General features: G+C 39.0%; 1 protein-coding gene across 4 annotated transcripts in view; it reads left to right on the top strand.

Annotated features, from left to right (window-relative positions):
- The window catches only part of ADAMTS18 (ADAM metallopeptidase with thrombospondin type 1 motif 18), a 185,420-nt gene that overhangs the window by 148,726 nt on the left and 18,227 nt on the right, over nucleotides 1–18,467 (top strand). For 2 of the 4 annotated variants that reach the window (XM_014942567.1, XM_014942565.1), the window contains 5 exons: nucleotides 730–923; nucleotides 6,471–6,643; nucleotides 8,442–8,572; nucleotides 8,710–8,833; nucleotides 10,039–10,283. In XM_014942567.1, coding sequence (XP_014798053.1) covers nucleotides 730–923; nucleotides 6,471–6,643; nucleotides 8,442–8,572; nucleotides 8,710–8,833; nucleotides 10,039–10,283 — 867 coding nt within the window. The remainder of the gene's footprint in view (nucleotides 1–729; nucleotides 924–6,470; nucleotides 6,644–8,441; nucleotides 8,573–8,709; nucleotides 8,834–10,038; nucleotides 10,284–18,467) is intronic. The other 2 variants (XM_014942568.1, XM_014942566.1) reach the window with 1 other exon arrangement.

Below are 18,467 nucleotides of genomic sequence, written 5' to 3'. Positions count from 1 at the left end.
CTTCAGGATTGCTCGCTAAAAGATTGTGTTGCGATACACAGTCAGGACTGGTCCTCACAGTGACACCTCTCTGATGGCAGGAGTGATGCTTCTCCCAACAAGCTGTGGAATAAGATACATCTGGCAAATCTAAATCACTAAGAAAAGCCATTAATTATAACAGAAGTAGATCAAGGCTTCAGATTCCGCTCTGACACAAACATTCCTTAAGCCATAATGTTTGCTATACAAAGACCATCATGCATGTTATCATCAGTGATCACTACTAAAAGAGCACGTTTATTTGTTTTAGTTGAACCTTCTAATTTGCACTCAGCTATAGTTACCCAAAATATTTTCTTTTGTTGTAATGTTTTTCCAGTAGAATAATGTTTTAATTTTCAATTTACTGACAAATGTTCCATTTTGCTTTTTCTCTTTGTGCATTAAAAATAATTGTGCAGTAATTTTGTGCATAAATTAACATGCATCTTTTGGGGAAGAGTAAGCCAAAAAGGTACTCTCCAAGAGAACCGTTTTGAAAATTTGTACCTCAGAGATCTTCAACTCAGAACGTGGACAAATTTTAGGACATAACTTATCTATACCATTGTGTGGATCGATGTCCTGCTTCAGAGTCCTTGTCCTACTGTGAACCATCTCGTTGAGTTCAACAGGTGACCTCATGGTTTATTAGGGTTAAGCACTGGAGCTTTTAAATGTGGATTTTTTCTTTTTTGCATCTACTAGGTACCGCTAACTCTGATGGGATGTTTTTTGGCATTCTTTTGGCAGTGGTGTCGAAGAGGTCAGTGTGTCAAATACGGTGATCATGGACCCAAACCTGTAAACGGCCAATGGTCGGCCTGGTCCGAGTGGTCACAGTGTACTCGCACTTGTGGAGGTGGGGTCACATATCAGGAAAGACACTGCAATAATCCAAAGTAAGACATAGATGTGAAAAGGTATTAATTTTATACGAACTATTGATGTTATTAGAAAAAAAAAAAAGAAGTCCTACAGTCCATTTCTGTAGGGAAATAGTATGTGTGAAAATGTTTGTAAGACCTTTCTTTCATGTCCAATGTGACCAGTCAGTAGCTGAAAGACAGAAATGTGTCATGATACTGGAAAGTAGTGGCTGGCTGAAGACTGCTAGAGAACTAGAACACTACAGTGCCCAACTTTCTCTATTTATTTTGTTTCACTACAGTTTATCAAATTCCTGCAAAAGTAAGGAAACACCACACAGACATATTCACACCTCATCATTTAAGAGCAAGGGAAAAAGGTCTTAAAAGCTATTAAGACTTCTGATCAGATCATATTATCCAGGATATTAAACCAAAAATGTTTGAAGTCAATATCAAAATGGTTGTAGACAGATGTCTTTGTATGTCTGTCGTGTTCTTTGCATTATTTTGTTTCACGGGTCTGACTAAAGTTGCTCAACCCTAGAATTGTATGTGAACTCATGAAACATTTCTGGTATTTTCCTCTAGAGAATGTCTTACCACTGTAAATACTACTATTCCTTAGAATATGATTTCAAAGTAAAGTGCTGTCTCACCAGCATCTTTCCCAACTACTCAATTCACTTCAACTTACATGAAAAAAGGATTTAACTGTTTTATTTCATACACAACTTCAACAGGCATAGACACATGTATTCTTCATTGCACACAATAAAAACAGCATTTAAACTGCAGCAATAAAAACCAGAGAAAATATGACACAGTTTATATGAGGCTGTAAAGAAGCCTCACACCTACTACACACTGCTGCAGTAATAATATCCACGCTTCATCCACTATGTTATAGGAAAATGTGAGTTAGTTAAAATAGTCTTTATTACCCTCACTCAGTCAAGCCAGTTTTTGCAGATCCATAGCTGAGCTTTTTCTCAACATTTTCTGTTGTTTCTTAGTGTATTTTGATAAAGTTACTTGGATATTTTGCTTTATGAAACTATTTAGCAAGAGAATGCAGGGTCTCAGTTACACATCACACATACATTTTTGGTCTTCCTACTTCGATCCCTGTTTTGCCTGCTAAATTTGTATGTATGCATGTTATTCTTTGCATTTAGTCATAAGCCCTCCCTTGCTCTGCCTGACAGAAGGGTGTCCAGTAGTTGAAATGTTTCCCTTTGGTGCACTGTTAGAACTGATTAAGGTTTCCAATGGTCTTCAAAAAGAAAGAAGATCTTTAACATGAAGGGTGTTACTGTAGCATTTTGTATTTAAAACTTGCATTAAGAGTGAGCTGTCTGTTCTAATTAAAGTAAGACTTGATTCAAGATTTGATGTAACCAAGTAAGGCTTGATACTAGAACTGGATGATGTTTATACTAAACTTAATTTTGTTATATTAGTGATAATTCAGTTAGAGCAAGGAGAAGATGCTATAAATCCCTCTCAGAGTTAGAGTGATGAAATGAGAGGACTATAAATAAGCCATCCACACAACAGCATACGAATACCCAGGTAGCTGTGTTTCCCATCACAGCACATTTATATAAATGTGGAATCATTAGAAAAATGATACTATCCATTTTCAGTGTTACACCACATGGAATGATTTATAACCCAGTCACTGTTCATTATTCACCTCTATAACTACACATAAACAAAGAATAATGATTCCTTTCTTTTTCAATTTCTGAAATATATTTCAGATGTTTATATAGTTCGGTATATATATGTATATTATTTCATATGTAATATATTTATTTCCCTTTTCCTAATCCAGATTTGTGTAGGAGCTAATGTTTATTTTGTTCAAAAGCTTGATAGATTATTTTGGATAGCAAAATTTTGAGAATGAAAGAATAAAATGTATTTCTTTAAGAGATTAGGACACAGGGTGTGGATCTCTGAAGAACTGACTGAGTATAGAACAAAGGTTTTAAAAAAACAGTCATTTTTCAAAGCAACTGAGTTCTTATAAACACTGAGGGAGATTTCTAGGTTTCCAGTGATTTTAAGGGTGACGCATCTTATTAGAAGCTTAAAGACAGGTGAATAACACAAATTCACGCTGCTGCTTATGAAAATCTTGTTACCTGTGCTTGTATGTGGAATTCTCCTCTTGCAAATAATATCCAACCAACTCAGTTCCCTTTCTCTTGGCAATTTTCAGACAGAGCTTGTGCCCACACCCCAGCAGCTCTGGGTATGGCTTCGCAATGCCCACCGGAGCTCTGTGCGAATTCATACCCGCAAACACCTATGGAGGTCATCTGTGGAGCACAGGACTATGCAGATTTGCTAAAATCATTATGTTTCTGTAAATTGTCACAGTGTAATTTCATGGATCTGGTTTTCATACATGACAACATTTTACAGTTGAGGTACTTTTCCAAGATAGAAATAGATTACATAATTTAATAGTTTAGCTGGGAAAGAACCTGAAGAGTGCCCGAGAGATTTAAATTAATACCTAAATCATATCTGCGGGACTGCATCCTGCCCACTGCACAATAGTGCATTGTTCAGGAGGAGCAGAATGGAGCTCTAGGCATGTGTGCAATCAGAAGGCTAAATCAAAATGGCTTGAACACATCTTTTTAATCTTTTGTGTACAATATCTGTAACGGTGATTAGGGACAATGCAGATGTAAAATGATGCAAAGTAATGATGCCATTTAAAATACTAATTAAAACAGAAGACTTGGAAAGACCTTGTAGGCCTTTCAAATTCAGGCAGAATAAAATAGTCTAGCTTTGTGATACTACCATGATCTGCTCATAATATGAGCAGAAATGTTCTCACTTGAATGTAAATGATTACAAAACACGAAAAAACAGGAGTTCAGAATTTCAGAGTCTAATTCCCTTTGTAATGCATAAAATACGTTCCTTGATCAGGTTAATTCCAAGATTTCTCACTCTCTCTGTTGCCTTGCAGTGCCTATCCATTTTACTTTTGTTGTCTGTGAAGTCTATTCTCAAGAGGGTACTGCAGAATTAACTAAGCCAGTCTTGTTGCATTTTAATATTGGGGTCTGATATGAAGTGGAGCACTTGCATCTTTGCACTTACACTCCTTTTTCAAATCATTCTTCAGAGACTGTTTTTTTACTGGACTTTCTCACCAAATTTCTCCCTTTTCCAATTATCCTCAGCAAGGCCTCAGCTCTAACAGCATCTATTCTTGCAGGTATCTTTACCTATATATATTTATATGTGTACCTAGGTTATGTCTGTATTAGGAGCAGTGTACAGCTATAGAAATACTGGAACAGCCTCTGAGCTTAGTTACAATTCCATGGTAAGTGAGTTACCAACAGAGCTTCCGCAGGCAGTCAGCCCGAAATCTACAGGTGGTATAAACGTCACCAATAAAAGCATGATTTTGTCAGTGTAGGTAATAATCTTTTTTTCAGAAATTTGTTTTTGTACATCTAGTTTCCTGTGAATTGCTTAACTCTTACTGACATCTTGTTGGTAAAAAAAGGAAGGTGGGGAAGTTTCTGTAATTCTCTGGCCAACGGTTTCAGCACTGGGAGTGTACTGGAATATTAAATGCTGTAGCGGAGCCGGGGAGCAGAATGCCTCTCTCAGCGCTCCCTGGGTTTGGTGGAATTTTATACCATCCGCAAATGCAAGACTGTGGCTAGAAATCACGATCTAGCCATAAATAATGCCATTATATTGCTTGTTTGGTGGCATTTACTTGGAAGGAGGCTGCTTCTTTTCCTTACACTAAAGCAGATTTGTTCTCTGGGGCTGAAGGAGGTCAAAAACCATACATGTGCTGAAGCTGTAAAGAAAGTCAGTAGAGAATTGAGTAAGGACCCAGCAGTTTGGCTGCCTTAACTGAGAGCTCTCACCAATTGCACAAAGTCAACATAAATATTCCCACTTCAGTGATGGTACGTACCCTCCCTGCCCCTCACAGACTGAACTGCCACCAACTAGGACAGAAAATTTGACTTTAAGACCTTGGCTGTTACACTTGGTGTCAGTTTAGCAAGTAGGTGACCTCAAGAAAAGCCACTGGAAGTCGTTTTCTTTTTGCACAACACATTTTACTGGTGCTTTATCCCAGTTTTAAATAAAGTAGCAGGTGGGTTTCCACCTCTTCCTTTGAAAGACTGTTTTGTAGCCCAGAATTCTGGAAAAACCAGGCATAGTGTACAATCAAAGCCAATTCAAAACACAAAACCCAAGCCCCAGCTTGGTTAGGGAGTTAGACATATGGGGGTTGAAATTTATAATAAAGGAAAAGCACCTGGATATTTCTCCTCAGTGCTGCACCAGGCTGTTGGCGTATTGCTCCATCAGAGGCATGTTCAGAGAACCTGCATGGGGTACTTGCTATGGGGAACAGTTGTAATGTTTAGGGATTTAAACAAACAATTCCAATTATACTTGTTGCAACCGTATATTTTATACTATTATTAGTAGTTATTGTTGTTAGTTTATATCTTATTATTCAGTATCTTTTTTTCCTTAATGCATGTGTTATATGGGCGAGCTGTCCATAGCTTGTCTTCCAAGTATGTATGTTCCCTAGTTTTTAAAAATCACTATATAAATGTATGCAAGTGCAGCATTGTTACATTTCCTTTCACTTGACGCAAGAAATTGTATAATACAACAAACACTTCTTAGAATTTGGTGGTTTGAAGATTTGGCTCAGTACTTGCAGATGTATATCTGCGCATTGTGAAACTGCAAAAATAACATCAGTGAATTCCTGTGTAGATCCACAAGGAATACAAAAGTGAGTGAACACATTTCTCAGCCGCTCGTGAGACCTCTCAGTCACTTTAGAAAGAACAAGTCTTACATTTTACATTGTTTTACAGTCATTTGCTTGACCAAATAGTTAAAAACTATTATTCTGGTAAGATAAGATACTAGCAAAGTAATAGAATGTGCTCTTTTCATTCCGGCCAGAATGAAGGGAAATGCCCAGGTGAGGTTTGCTGAAGTAGATCTGACGTGTAAAGTTATCCCTGAATTCCAGCATTTTCCTGAAGCAGGACAACTATGCAGTCCTCCTTCCCTCTGACTGCTTTAAAAGCACATTTTTTCAAAGTGATTTACAAAACAAATGAACAACCACATGTAATTATTCATTCTGTTTATGTTTGATCAGTGTTATGTTATCCTTTATTAACTCTTATTGTGATAGGTAATTCTTTGCACATGTTCATTCCTGGGTTAACAGCAGAGCAAAAATAGCCATATAACAAGATTGAAACCAGCCAATACAAAATAGCCCTATAAATTTAAATTAGTGAAAACATGACTCACCTCTAGATGGTTGCATCTTTGCTGAGTTTGCAGTGATCCAAGTAGATAATTCATGGCAACTGCTTTGCTTGGTTTTAGGAACCATGAAAATTAATGATCTATATAGGAAATACTGATCTCCTAAGACAATAGGTCCTCTCATTTTCTCTGTTAATACACTGTAACATGCCAATCACACGAAAGTAGGTTTTGCAAAATAATATTTTTTTTCTTTTTTTTTTTTAGGCCACAGTATGGTGGCAAATTCTGCCAAGGTTCGGGTCGTATTTATCAGCTCTGTAACCATCAGCCATGTCCAGCAAACAGCCTGGACTTCCGAGCCCAGCAGTGCGCAGAGTACAACAGCAAACCCTTCCGGGGATGGTACTACAAATGGAAGCCATACACCAAAGTGGAAGGTAATTATGCCACGGCTCTGACGGACAAAGCAATTGCAGGAAGCAAGCTATAAGCTGTAATTCATCCATATTCTTTGGGCAAACATCACCCCGATGTAAGCAAACAGAAATTCAGTTGGCTTATTTGAGACGTGTTTGCTTTCTAACACAGTTGAATCTGGCCTCCCGTGCACTGCTGCCTGTAGGGACACGCAGAACTGATTTGGGTTGTGAATTCAAATCTTTGTCCTTAGCCTGACTCCCTGGCTGCTGCTACCCCTCTCTTTCATTTTCTATTACATATCTGTTAGTGTAAAAACAAAACAATTTCCATGGGTTTTTCAGCATGGGAAATGTGAGCTCCCACAATAACACCACCAGAATCTTCCTTCCTTTGGAATGTTCTCAGATTTCAAAATGTAACAATAAATCAACCTTTTGACTTTTCTGCTGGTATAGTCCCATGAGAATTGGAAAAGCAAACAATGTACTGGCATAAAATTTTTGAAGTCATCTTTTACTAAGAGATCTTTATAAAGTTCAGGTCTCGATAACTATTTCTTGTCTTTTGTACAAGCAAAGCTTATTTTTACTTTACACATCTTAATTTTGCAACTATTTGGAATCAGTATTCATTTTTACCAGATACACAGAGTATTTTCTACAGCTCCAAAGCACAGTTTCTAGCTGAAATTGCTACTACTTGACTAAAAGTGGCTGGATTATGTCACATTGTAGCTGCTTCATTTAGCACCTGTGCAAATTTGCTTTTAATGATAATTATATATATATACATTTACATGTAACTTTCATTCATAGCCTGATTATATTTTCTTCAAAGGACTCTGGCATGAGTATTTAGAAACCTGTGTCCCAACAGCCACTGTGAACAGCAGAAAGAGGAAATAACGGTTTCACAGCATGTAACAGGGGCTGCTGTACAACAGGGAGAATAATGCATCTTGTTAAACAGAAATTAAGGCAGCCTACTTGGTCGGGGCTGGATTTAGTAAAAGAAATAGGAGATTAAAATTAGGGACAAAAGACATAATTTTCAAAAGCAAGACATGTCCGTGTGACACTGAATTTGAAAATGCTGTCCTTACTCTCTTCGCTGCTTTTCAAGATCTCCCCCAAGGTCTGCCTTTATAGTCCTGAAAAGATCTGGTTTTCAAAGTTGCTCCAGATGCCTTGCCTCTCTAGAAACTACTACTGAAAATCCAACTGCTTATTTAAGAATAAAAGGATACTATTTTGAATCCAATTTCATGTTCTTCACGATTTGGTTATGCTGTTTTATTTTTTGCACTTACTTTTTGTATTAAAATTGTGTATTTCAGCAATTGTTGCAATATTTACAATTGCATGACTATTTTATATGCTTTATGAGCATAACGTACCATGTGTATAACAAGAAATTTGATTGACAATGGTTGGGATTTTTTAGAGGAAAAATCCTTTTGTTAGGGGAACTTCTGGCTCCAGTCCTAGCTTTCAGCTGAACTGATCATTTGAGCCATCTTACCTTTTTCAAATTTTAATCAAAAATTAAATAAAATTATTAGTCTCCCATTTCTCTTAATAAAAAAAATGAAATTTGAAAGTGGGAACCAGTGGAACCAAAATGGGGGCCACATCAGCAGAGCTAATGCAATGTACGTGTTTTCACACAGAGTTTGAATTCTGAATTGTGTGTGTGGACAGTCAAACCCACACGTCCTTCCAAAATAGAATAGTACTGGTTTGGGGTTTTTTTTTAAACTGTGCTGCAGGTCTGCTAATACTTTCTTGTCTTGTGTTTTTGTTTTTGTTTTCCCAGAGGAAGACAGATGTAAATTGTACTGCACAGCTGAAGACTTTGACTTTTTCTTCGCAATGTCCAGCAAAGTGAAGGACGGAACCCTGTGTTCTCCAAATACATATGATGTTTGCATTGATGGAATATGTGAAGTAAGATAAAACTAAGTTTTTCATAATCCTAAAGTCTATATTTTTTCAAGTGGGTAGTTGACTCCTTTATGGAAAATCCAGCTGTTTTTTCAAATTCCCTTGTATCCGAGTCCTTCACTTGTGCCTTTTGGTTGCAGCAAGTAGGGTGTGATCATGGACTTGGTTCCAAAGCTGTACTGGATGCCTGTGGAGTTTGTAAAGGAGATAATTCAACATGCAAGTTCTTTAAAGGCCAATACTTGATCCAGCACAAAGCTAATGGTAAGGAAAACTGTTCCACATGATCATCAACTCGTTGCTCTGCTCTATCCCTATGTAATATATATGACTCCTTGCTCATTAGGGCAGTGGCTAAAAGTCCAGATGTGAACTGAAAATCACAGCGAGAGTGAGAGGAGAGTTCACATTTCTCCTGTTTCTTGGTAACAAGAAAGCTATGAGCATAAGTCTTGGTTAGTTAATTCACAAGCATTCCTCTTGTTTCTTAAGCCACATTTTCCTTTTACGTGTGAATTTCCTCTTAAAAGAGATTTTAGGATTCAGGCAAGTGAAAAAATAGCTGTCAACAGCTCTGACTGGAATGGGACTGTAGAAGATATAAAAAGCAATACATAGCAGAATGCCAAAAATGACAGAATTTCCATGTCCATTTTCAAATTAAGTTGACTGGAAACTGTCCAGTTGATTCAGTGGATGATCCAGTCACTGGGAGGTGAACTTTTCCTCAGTGGACTGTCACAGGCTTCTCATGAAATAATCTCACTATGCCTCAGTTTCTCAGGCATAAAAAGCAGATAATTTCTTTACCCATGGCAGTATTTTGCGGGTCCATTTATTGTTGATCATAAGATATGTCAATACTACAGTGATATAGGCCAGGGAATTGTTTAGGAGGTAGCAATACAGAGATACAATGCTAAAAAATAATCTGAACTGAACTGCTGGTGACATGAGCTGTGCACAGAGACATCAGCGGTGTCTCATCTGGCTGCAGTGAGCGAGGTTTGTCCACGCTGGGAGTGTGACAGCTCCCAGCAGGGAGGGCCAGTGGTGGACGGGGCTTTGTGGAAGCTCTGCTGCATCCCACCACATCTCACCTCAAAAACCTCGTCCGTGCTGGAAGCAGTACCTTCCAATGACTGTAGGGAGCTACAGGGAAAACATGGTAAAGCAATTACAGTGAAACCACCGTTAGTCTGTTCAACATTTTTCTAAGGTGAACTTGCTTTTTCTTGTCTTTAATCACAAAGAAAAATTCCAGGAATTGAAATACCTCTGAGTTACTCTGATTACAGGCTGCACAGGGGGGTTAAAATCAGCACTGTTTTCTCCTTGTGAAAACAGACTTTGGTGGATCAGAACAGCTGTCTTTTAAATGGCAAAAAATTTCAAATCATGTCACAAATGATGAGCCATCGCTATCTGTATGAGAACTGCAAAAACGTTGCTTATTTCTTTCATTTCAGACTACTACACCGTGGTCACTGTTCCAGCAGGAGCACGCAGCATCCAGCTCCACGAGATGCAGATCTCCACCAGCTACCTTGCTGTGCGCAACCTCGGTAAAAAGTACTACCTAACGGGAGACTGGACCATCGACTGGCCAGGGAAGTTCTCCTTTGCTGGAACGGTTTTTGATTATCAACGCTCTTTTAACCATCCCGAGAGTCTATATGCAGCGGGACCGACTAATGAGACGCTGGTCTTTGAAGTAAGCTTTCTTCTGTTTATTCTTCCCTTGATGTCTATTACAGAATTAGGAACGACAGCTTTAGCTCTGCACTGTGGCTCTCAGCGAGATTAAAGAATAGCGTTGAGTCACGATAATATTCAGGCTTAATTGTGTGGTCATGCTAGATTGAAAGGCCTTTCACCAGTTTATCAAGGTCTGAAGTTTAGTAAACTGTCACAAATTCAGTGAAAAGGAAGGTGCATAAAACACACCATACAGCATTCTTTCTCAGTTGCTGCACAATGGTAATAGAGATTATAAACACATCCCATAAACAGCCTACAATAAAATTCAGTGATGTAAAAATTAAACCTAACATTGAGGCAAGGCTTAATTGTAACAGCTTCAAATAATGCTTCTGAAAAGACAGGTACAGGTAATCATTTTTAACATCCACCTTGGGACACAGATAGTCAAAGTACCACACATGGGCTCCTGTGCAATTTCTGTTGATTCACTTTTATTGGTGAAAACATCTAAAATAGAGAAGTTTATACGTGTTTATCTTCCAGTCACCCAGTTTCTATCACCTACTCTGTCTGCTAGATGTCTTGTCTTGAAACTGTATTTCGTAGAAAGAAAATTTGGTACTTCTATGGTCTGTTCCAGTGTTGCAATTTTGAAATTGGCCACTAATAGTTCTGTTCTAAGGAAAATCTCTTTCTGCATTAGGTTAATTTACTAGGTTTTCTTTTAAAACCTGTAAGAACATGTAAGGGTCAGTTTCTGGCTGAATCGCCCAAGTCTTCACTCCCTGTTAGCTGCATTACTCTGCCTGCTTTGTCAGAGAGCTCTACAAGTCCTTGGCTTTGTAACTCATCTGAGATGTCTGTGTTGATGAATCCTCCCCTGTGAGAAGGCAGGAGCGCTCCCAGAAGGGACTCAGTTCCTCCCCACCCCTCCCAGCAGTTCTCTGGCCTCTCTCTCTCTCAGGAGAGCGAGTGCTGTCCCCGCTCCTGAGGCCACAACCCACGGCTCCTCACCCATCTAGAGGGTTAAACTAAGAAACACAGCAAGTGTAGACTGTGACATGAAATACGTTCTTCAAGGATTATTTAAACTTTCACAACTATTCAGTGAAGTTTTTATTTGGAGTACTGAAGAGCCTTTCTGCTCTTCATACTGAGTAAGGTACTTAATGGTATCTTTACGATCCACTGAATTTCGTGGACCATGAACGCATGTTAAAGTACTTTAGGATGAACACATGTTCAGAATGGACAGTCTGACGTGGGCTAAGGGCATGTATTTTCACAAATTACCACCCCAATTTGCAATGCCTTTTAAAAACACTTTTTCTCAGTTGCAGAATTTTCATTTGGGGTATGTATGTTAATGGGGGTGCTTTAGTCCAAGGAAGGGTTTGGTCTAACAGGGACCACGCTTCCCTGTCTGCAAATCATCTCCAGAACAGCCTTACACCAAAGAAATGAGCACACTTATAAATACTATGAAATGTTAAGCTGAACTCTCAGGAATCTTATTTGTCATAGTACAAAGTAGATTGAACTGTATTATTATAGAGCTAAGTATGAATAATAAATTGCCTGCAAGATGACTTACTTGGCTGCATATTGTGCACATATTTGCAGAAGAAAGATTAAAGAAAAAAAATTTAATGCCAAATAGCACTTCTATTTTCATCCTATCAAATTATGCTAAACAGTTTTATTAAGATTTAACATTTAACTGGAGGCTATTGCTCCTATGAGAGCTTATTTAAACTTCCCTTGTATTTTTATTGAAATACCTACACCACTGGCATTGGTAACTAGGGATTCTAACGACTGAAAACGTTACAGTTACGTGTTCCCCAATTATGTGTATCTATGAGCTGTAGTTAAGATTTTTTTTTTCCCCTTTCAATAATTTAAGCAACATTCAGCAAACTGAATTCTGAAAAAAAAGTGCAAAATTTTGTCTGTTCAGAGATCTGCATAATTTATGATTTACTGGTAACCAAGCAACAAAAATGCCAATGAAAACTGAAAAAATGGTTTTATGAGAATATACACATATTGCTGAAGAGCTGTTTAGAGCAGTAATAATGAAACAAATCCTACTTGAACTCTAAATACTAGAAACTGATAGAAGGCTGAAAAAAGGAATGTTTAAGCATACTGCATTGTAGCTTTGTTTTTATTTTTATTTCATCTGTAATTTTCAAAGAAGCATAAAAACCCAAAAATGTCCTGCTAGCAATTTTTTACCCAATTAACTTCATTTTCAGTAAGATAAGGCTTTGTGGGTTTTGGACCTTAGCTTCTTCCTGTAATGCTTAGAATTCTTTTTCTTCATTTTCTTAATTAGGTTGTATTCAAAAGAAATTTAATCTTATTTTCTAGATTAGGTTGTTGTTTTTTTCCAGAAGAATTCAGCACAAGCTGAATTGTAAAAATGCACACTGCAGGTATCGAGAAACTGAATAAATTGCGTGCATAAATACAGGAACTTTATTATTCAGGTGGGCAGAAAGTATAAGGTTTAGTAGGTGTATTTATTGCCATTCCACGATGATGGGAAAGACAGATTAACACAGGTTGTGCCTGTTTAACTTTGCAGTCAGAGCTTTGCTAGATGTTTGTGTGGTGGCTGGAAGGGCCCAGGTTTTTGACAGGGTTTCTGGCTGCAGGTCTGCCTGCTCCCACCCAGCCAGCGAGGCTCTGCACGTCCTGAGAGGTTGTTGTTTTTTTCCAGAAGAATTCAGCACAAGCTGAATTGTAAAAATGCACACTGCAGGTATCGAGAAACTGAATAAATTGCGTGCATAAATACAGGAACTTTATTATTCAGGTGGGCAGAAAGTATAAGGTTTAGTAGGTGTATTTATTGCCATTCCACGATGATGGGAAAGACAGATTAACACAGGTTGTGCCTGTTTAACTTTGCAGTCAGAGCTTTGCTAGATGTTTGTGTGGTGGCTGGAAGGGCCCAGGTTTTTGACAGGGTTTCTGGCTGCAGGTCTGCCTGCTCCCACCCAGCCAGCGAGGCTCTGCACGTCCTGAGCAGCGCTCCCAGCAGAGGATGGGACCTTCGCGCTCCAGGTCCAGACAGGTCTGGCAAGTCTGCGCTCAAGGCAATCACTTCTTTGAAATGCAGTCATTCTCCAAAATATTTTCTTGAAAGAGACATTTAAGGCATGTGTTAAGAGAGAAGGATGAAACCCAAATAAGAACAAAAAAAAAATCTTAAAATTCCCTATTGTCTTGCATATCACAAGTTCAGCCTTGGGGTTCTACAAAATATTTAGTGTTTCTCTCTTACCGTACAGTACGGCCACGTGCATCTATTCTTCTACCAGGTTTTTTCAGTAGTTCAACAGAGAATGTATTATTTAGTCAGACTTTGCAGTCCTAAACACTGTTCAAAATGGATAAGAGACAAGAAAAAGACTGATAAAGTGCTTTTCTTATTTACCCTGGAATTTCACAATAAACACACATATATGTATTTACATATATTCTATGTATGTAATTATGGGAATGAGTTATACCAAAGAAGGCAAAGGGCAGCAAATCTGTAATTTAACAAGGTTGTGGGAGAAAAAATACAAACTATAGTGGCCAAATATTTTTGGAAGAGGAGAACATTGTGAGAAGAATGTGGAATTGTATGTATAGGCCTAGCATTTCCCGAGCACAACTACTGGAAGTGTAAATCCATGATGAGATGTTAGAATTTACCAGAACCCTTTCTGGGTTGCTCAGGATTAATTTCACAGATGGAGGGAAGGCAAAGGAGATAACCTAGCAACCCAGTTTCCTTCAGAATTTGTGTGTCTATATCCTTCTGAAGTTGCAGTCGGTGTTACTGATGCTTGGGTGATTGTGGGTTTGTAGAAACCAATAAAAGCTGAAATGAAAAAATATTCATGGATTCAGAAGGCGGTTCCAGGAATGTTCAGATTCAGGCTAGATGAAAGAACAGACAAAGGTCGAAGTGGTAGAAATACGATAGTTAAATGATAATCTAGGATCAGAAATTAATACCAGGTTTTTAAAATATGGTCTCTGTAGCATAATTGTCTCATCCTAAATGGAAACATGCTGCAAATTTTTTTTTTTAATGTAGTTGAATATATTCAGCCCATTTATCTGTCATTTGGTCATAGGTAATCCAAGGTCAGCCCGTTCAGTTTAAACACCTTGTCAGTGTGTTTCTGTTAACTGGCAAATATTTAACTTGAGGAGAAACAAACAGTAAATTCATCATTCATTTATCTAGCTTTGGAAACCAGGGCTGCCAGTGGCACCACCAACTGCTGAAAATACTTCCCAGCAGGGGCTGGCAGAGCACGAGGGACGTGGCCGTCACAGGGCTCTGGTGACACACAACTTGTATGGGGTTCACTTGTCACATCCATTTGTTGAAATACTCAGTCACTGACCCAAATTACGGGAAAGATTCTGAAAGGGCAAAAGAAGCTGAACTGTTATGTGGGCATGAAAAACACTGCCTGACCAGGGATTGATAAACGATCTTAAAAACACAAAAGATTAATAATTTGTTTTCCATTCCATCAATAAATGGATGAAGAATTGACTGATTTGAGAACTCAAAGCCAATTTGAGAAAGGACTGTAAAGTTTTTCAGGACAAGCTAGAATCAGTGTCCTCACTGAAGTTTACCTCAAACTTGGTGAAATATTGAATCAAGACATTGTGAAATCTTTGTGGGGAAAAAAGAGAGCTTATTTTGACAGCAATAAGTAACAGATGGAAAGGATGCTTTGTGAAGAGGCAGACATTCACAGGAAGACAAGGTGAATGGAGCTTCAAGGCAGGAATATGTCTAATTAAAACCAGTAAATCACTTCCTCTTTATCAACAGGGAGAAAAAGAGAAAGGAGGCCAGGTGGAATGACTTTACTGATGATCCTGCTGCCACTGGGAGAAAGCCAAGTTGCAGTTACAAAGCATTACATTTACTATTAGCTACTAGATGATAAATTTGTACTGATTTCCCCTAAAGAGAAAGTAAGCTAAAGAGAGCTAAGGTGTGCTTATAAGATACAGATGTTGATTCAATACACGGGATAAAAGGGTTCTCCTCTAGTGAGGAGAGATTAGCTGGACAGTGTCCCTGAAGGTTGTACATTTAGCATGTGAACACTAAAAAAATGGAGACACAATAACAACAGAAGATAAATTGGAAACAGCTGAAGTAGAAATGAGATCATACAGGACCTTTCAAGGATATTCTTTTTTTTTTTTTCCTTTTAATGACCTTAGTGGACTTTCTTGAAAAACAATAGTTTGTCATAAGCTTTTAGTTAAGATTGTGTTTAAAGTGACTTTAGAAATACTGAAGAGATAAAACCCCATTTGTTTTAAAGTTTGGCTTAAGTAAGCAGTGGATAATTCTTCCTGTACTGGTGCTTTCCAAACAGGTGTTCTCTCACTTTCCTTTGAAGCTCCTGGTGTTGGCCACTGACAAGGATCCTGTCCAATAACTGCCCATTCAAGACAATGATCCTGTTTTAAAACAGCTTTCTACCAGCATCATATGCCGCATGCTTAGATTTATCCCACTGAAACCAGAGTAAATTCATAAAAGTCAATGGAATTAATCTTGATTGGACAGAGACATCAGAATCTGGCTTAGGATTTGGATGTTACAACATTTATTAAACAGCAGGTAGATTCATGGTGGATGAAAACTGCAGGTCTTACACAGCCAGGCACTGGGCTTCCAAACAAACTTCCCAATGCCCTTACTGGTGCAATCGATGGCCCACTGCAGAGAGCTGAACTCTTACATCCACCCAAAGAAATTACCAAAGATCTACAAAGTGTAGGAGTGACCCAGGAAAGGTAGATGCAGCTTGAAGACTCAGATCAATGCTGCTGTGGGTGCTGGGATTCAAGGTTTGGGCTTGTGCCCGTTTTGTAAATTAGCCCCATGCAGAATGAGTGAAGATGAAAATACACGAAGCACAGATGGGTGATCAGTGGCTATTCTTCTACCTGCCTCCTCCTCTATGCTCAGCTTCCCTCCAAGAGCGAGCTGTAAATGTCTGTTAGTCCTTCACAGAGAGGAGGAGGCATTTTTTCGGCTTCTTGCACGCCAGGCATGAGTATGCTTTCCTGTCCACTGGATGGAATATTATGGAAGAAAAAGGAGTTTATCTGGTGTAAATTAATCGCTTTTAATTCAGTGTGTTGCAAGTAACTTCACATACACTTGTTACAAAAAAAAAACTACCTGAAAAGCAGCGAGTCAGTCCTAACAAAGCAACGCTGATAGACTCTTTAACAATTTGACCTGCAAAATGGAGTATTGTATTGGAAACTCAGGCTAGCCATGGGAAAACCAAAATCTCCAACAAAGGAGCAGATGCACAGCTAGTTTAGCAAATGTATTGGTTTAGCTTTGAAATCAAAATTAGCAGCAAAAGGAAAAGGTACTTTACTCAAGAGAATTCAATTTATCCATTGTTTTAACATTTTGTGCCCTGAGCGAAAGCCACAGTTCTTTTTCTTCAGCACAGATCTGGCAGATTCCAGCCGTAGAGTCTGTGGTTTTCAAATTCAAGAAGCTGTAAATTTTATAACTCTGCGCCCTGCGGTCAGAGCTGCTGAGTGTTGTGTCTGAAGTCAGGTGGTTGGTGTGTTAAAGGTAGACATTAAACAGTTCTATTGAGGAACTGGAAATGTTTAAGGAGGTTGTTTGCCAGCTGTAAATTTGGGAGCAAATGCCAGTTGGCTGAAAAGATGCTGGAACGCATCCAGTTAAGTAGACTAGCGCTGGAGGTCTTTCCAAATTTGTAGGTCTGATAACTTGGCTGTATATGCAGACTTCAGTTATTGGGCTGTTAAGGAAGGGCTTTATAATGAATGTTTGAAAATACGATAGAAAGCTTTTTATATGTTCATTACTTTGGCAAAATTGCAACTTTGCAGTAGTATTGCATTCCTGATGAAAACGTGGTTGAACATTATACATGGTATATACTATTTTTCAGCTGAGTGCCAAGAACTATGGGTTTGTGCCCTACAATATTTTGTCCCGAGTGCTTTTCCAGAGTTTGGTTTTGCCCTTTTCCTACGTAGCTTTCCTCTGGGAGGAAAGAGACCCTGATGCAGCTCTTGTAGCCTGCTGGGTGGAAGGGGCTGTAGCTCTGGCTGCCGGCCAGGGTGCAGAGAGACACTTCCCTTCTTCTCCCCGTTGGACTGTCCGCTCTCCAAGGCGCGAGAAGGGGCTGCAGCCCGAGGTGTCGGTGTGTGCGTGGCCCCGCGGGGCTGGGGCGAGGGATTTACCCCCGGGCACTCGCTCAGCCGGAGGGTGAGAGTCTCTTACATCACTGGGGGTTGTTCTCTGGAGTGATAGATACCAACAGGTCTTGTTCGAACTCGTCCCAGATCATTTCCTCTTCATTCCCTTCGCTCTGTTGGAGCAGCAGGAGAATAGTGCTCTAACAGGAGTCAAACTGGTTCCCACTTTTATCTCCTCTTTGTTCTCTGAATTCTGCTGTTCAGGATGCACGCGTCCTGTTTCTGGCCTCTACTATCACAGAGTAAAGAGCACTTTCAGAAGACACATGTTCAGTCTAATACTTCAAGGTATTTTCATTAGAAGAGTTTTAAGCTTTACCGTTTTTTTGGCCACTGACATAGCACAGTTTTATGACAGTTGTCAAAATGCAATGAGACAAGGGCTAACCCTTACACAAGGTCTTGAGGTACGGACAAAACCTCCTCCTCTGTTGACACATGACTTGCTAAAAGGCCAGATAGAATTTCAGCTGCTGCACTTGAAGGAACACAGAGCACCCACTGAAACGGGAGAAAGTGCATCCTCACAGGACCATGGAAGAGGAAATCTGACTTTGACTGTTCATACATTAGCCAGATCTTTTCTAACACAAGAAGAAAATAAAGCTGCTCTGAAATTGTTTCTGGCTGCCTAAGACACTGAGATCTGTGCTAATACCTTGGACTCGTAGGACCTTCCAATGAGTAAAAGCAAATCAAAGCATTTTGAGGGCTGGTCTGTAAGAAGAACCAGGAAAGGAATTGTTTCAGTTAAATAGTTTTCCAGGGCTCCATTCTTACTAGGGTTAACACACCCTATTTTTTTCTGAAGCACATGTTCTGAAACTCTACATGTTAGATGTTTGTCTTTATTTGTCCTTAAGAGAAGGACAGTAGAGTGAAAACATGT

This window comes from Calidris pugnax, unplaced genomic scaffold (assembly GCF_001431845.1).
Source record: "Calidris pugnax isolate Ruff unplaced genomic scaffold, ASM143184v1 scaffold28, whole genome shotgun sequence".
Lineage (NCBI taxonomy): Eukaryota > Metazoa > Chordata > Aves > Charadriiformes > Scolopacidae > Calidris > Calidris pugnax.
Note: the sequence above shows the minus strand (reverse complement) of the source record. Positions and strands in the feature narration are given on the sequence as shown.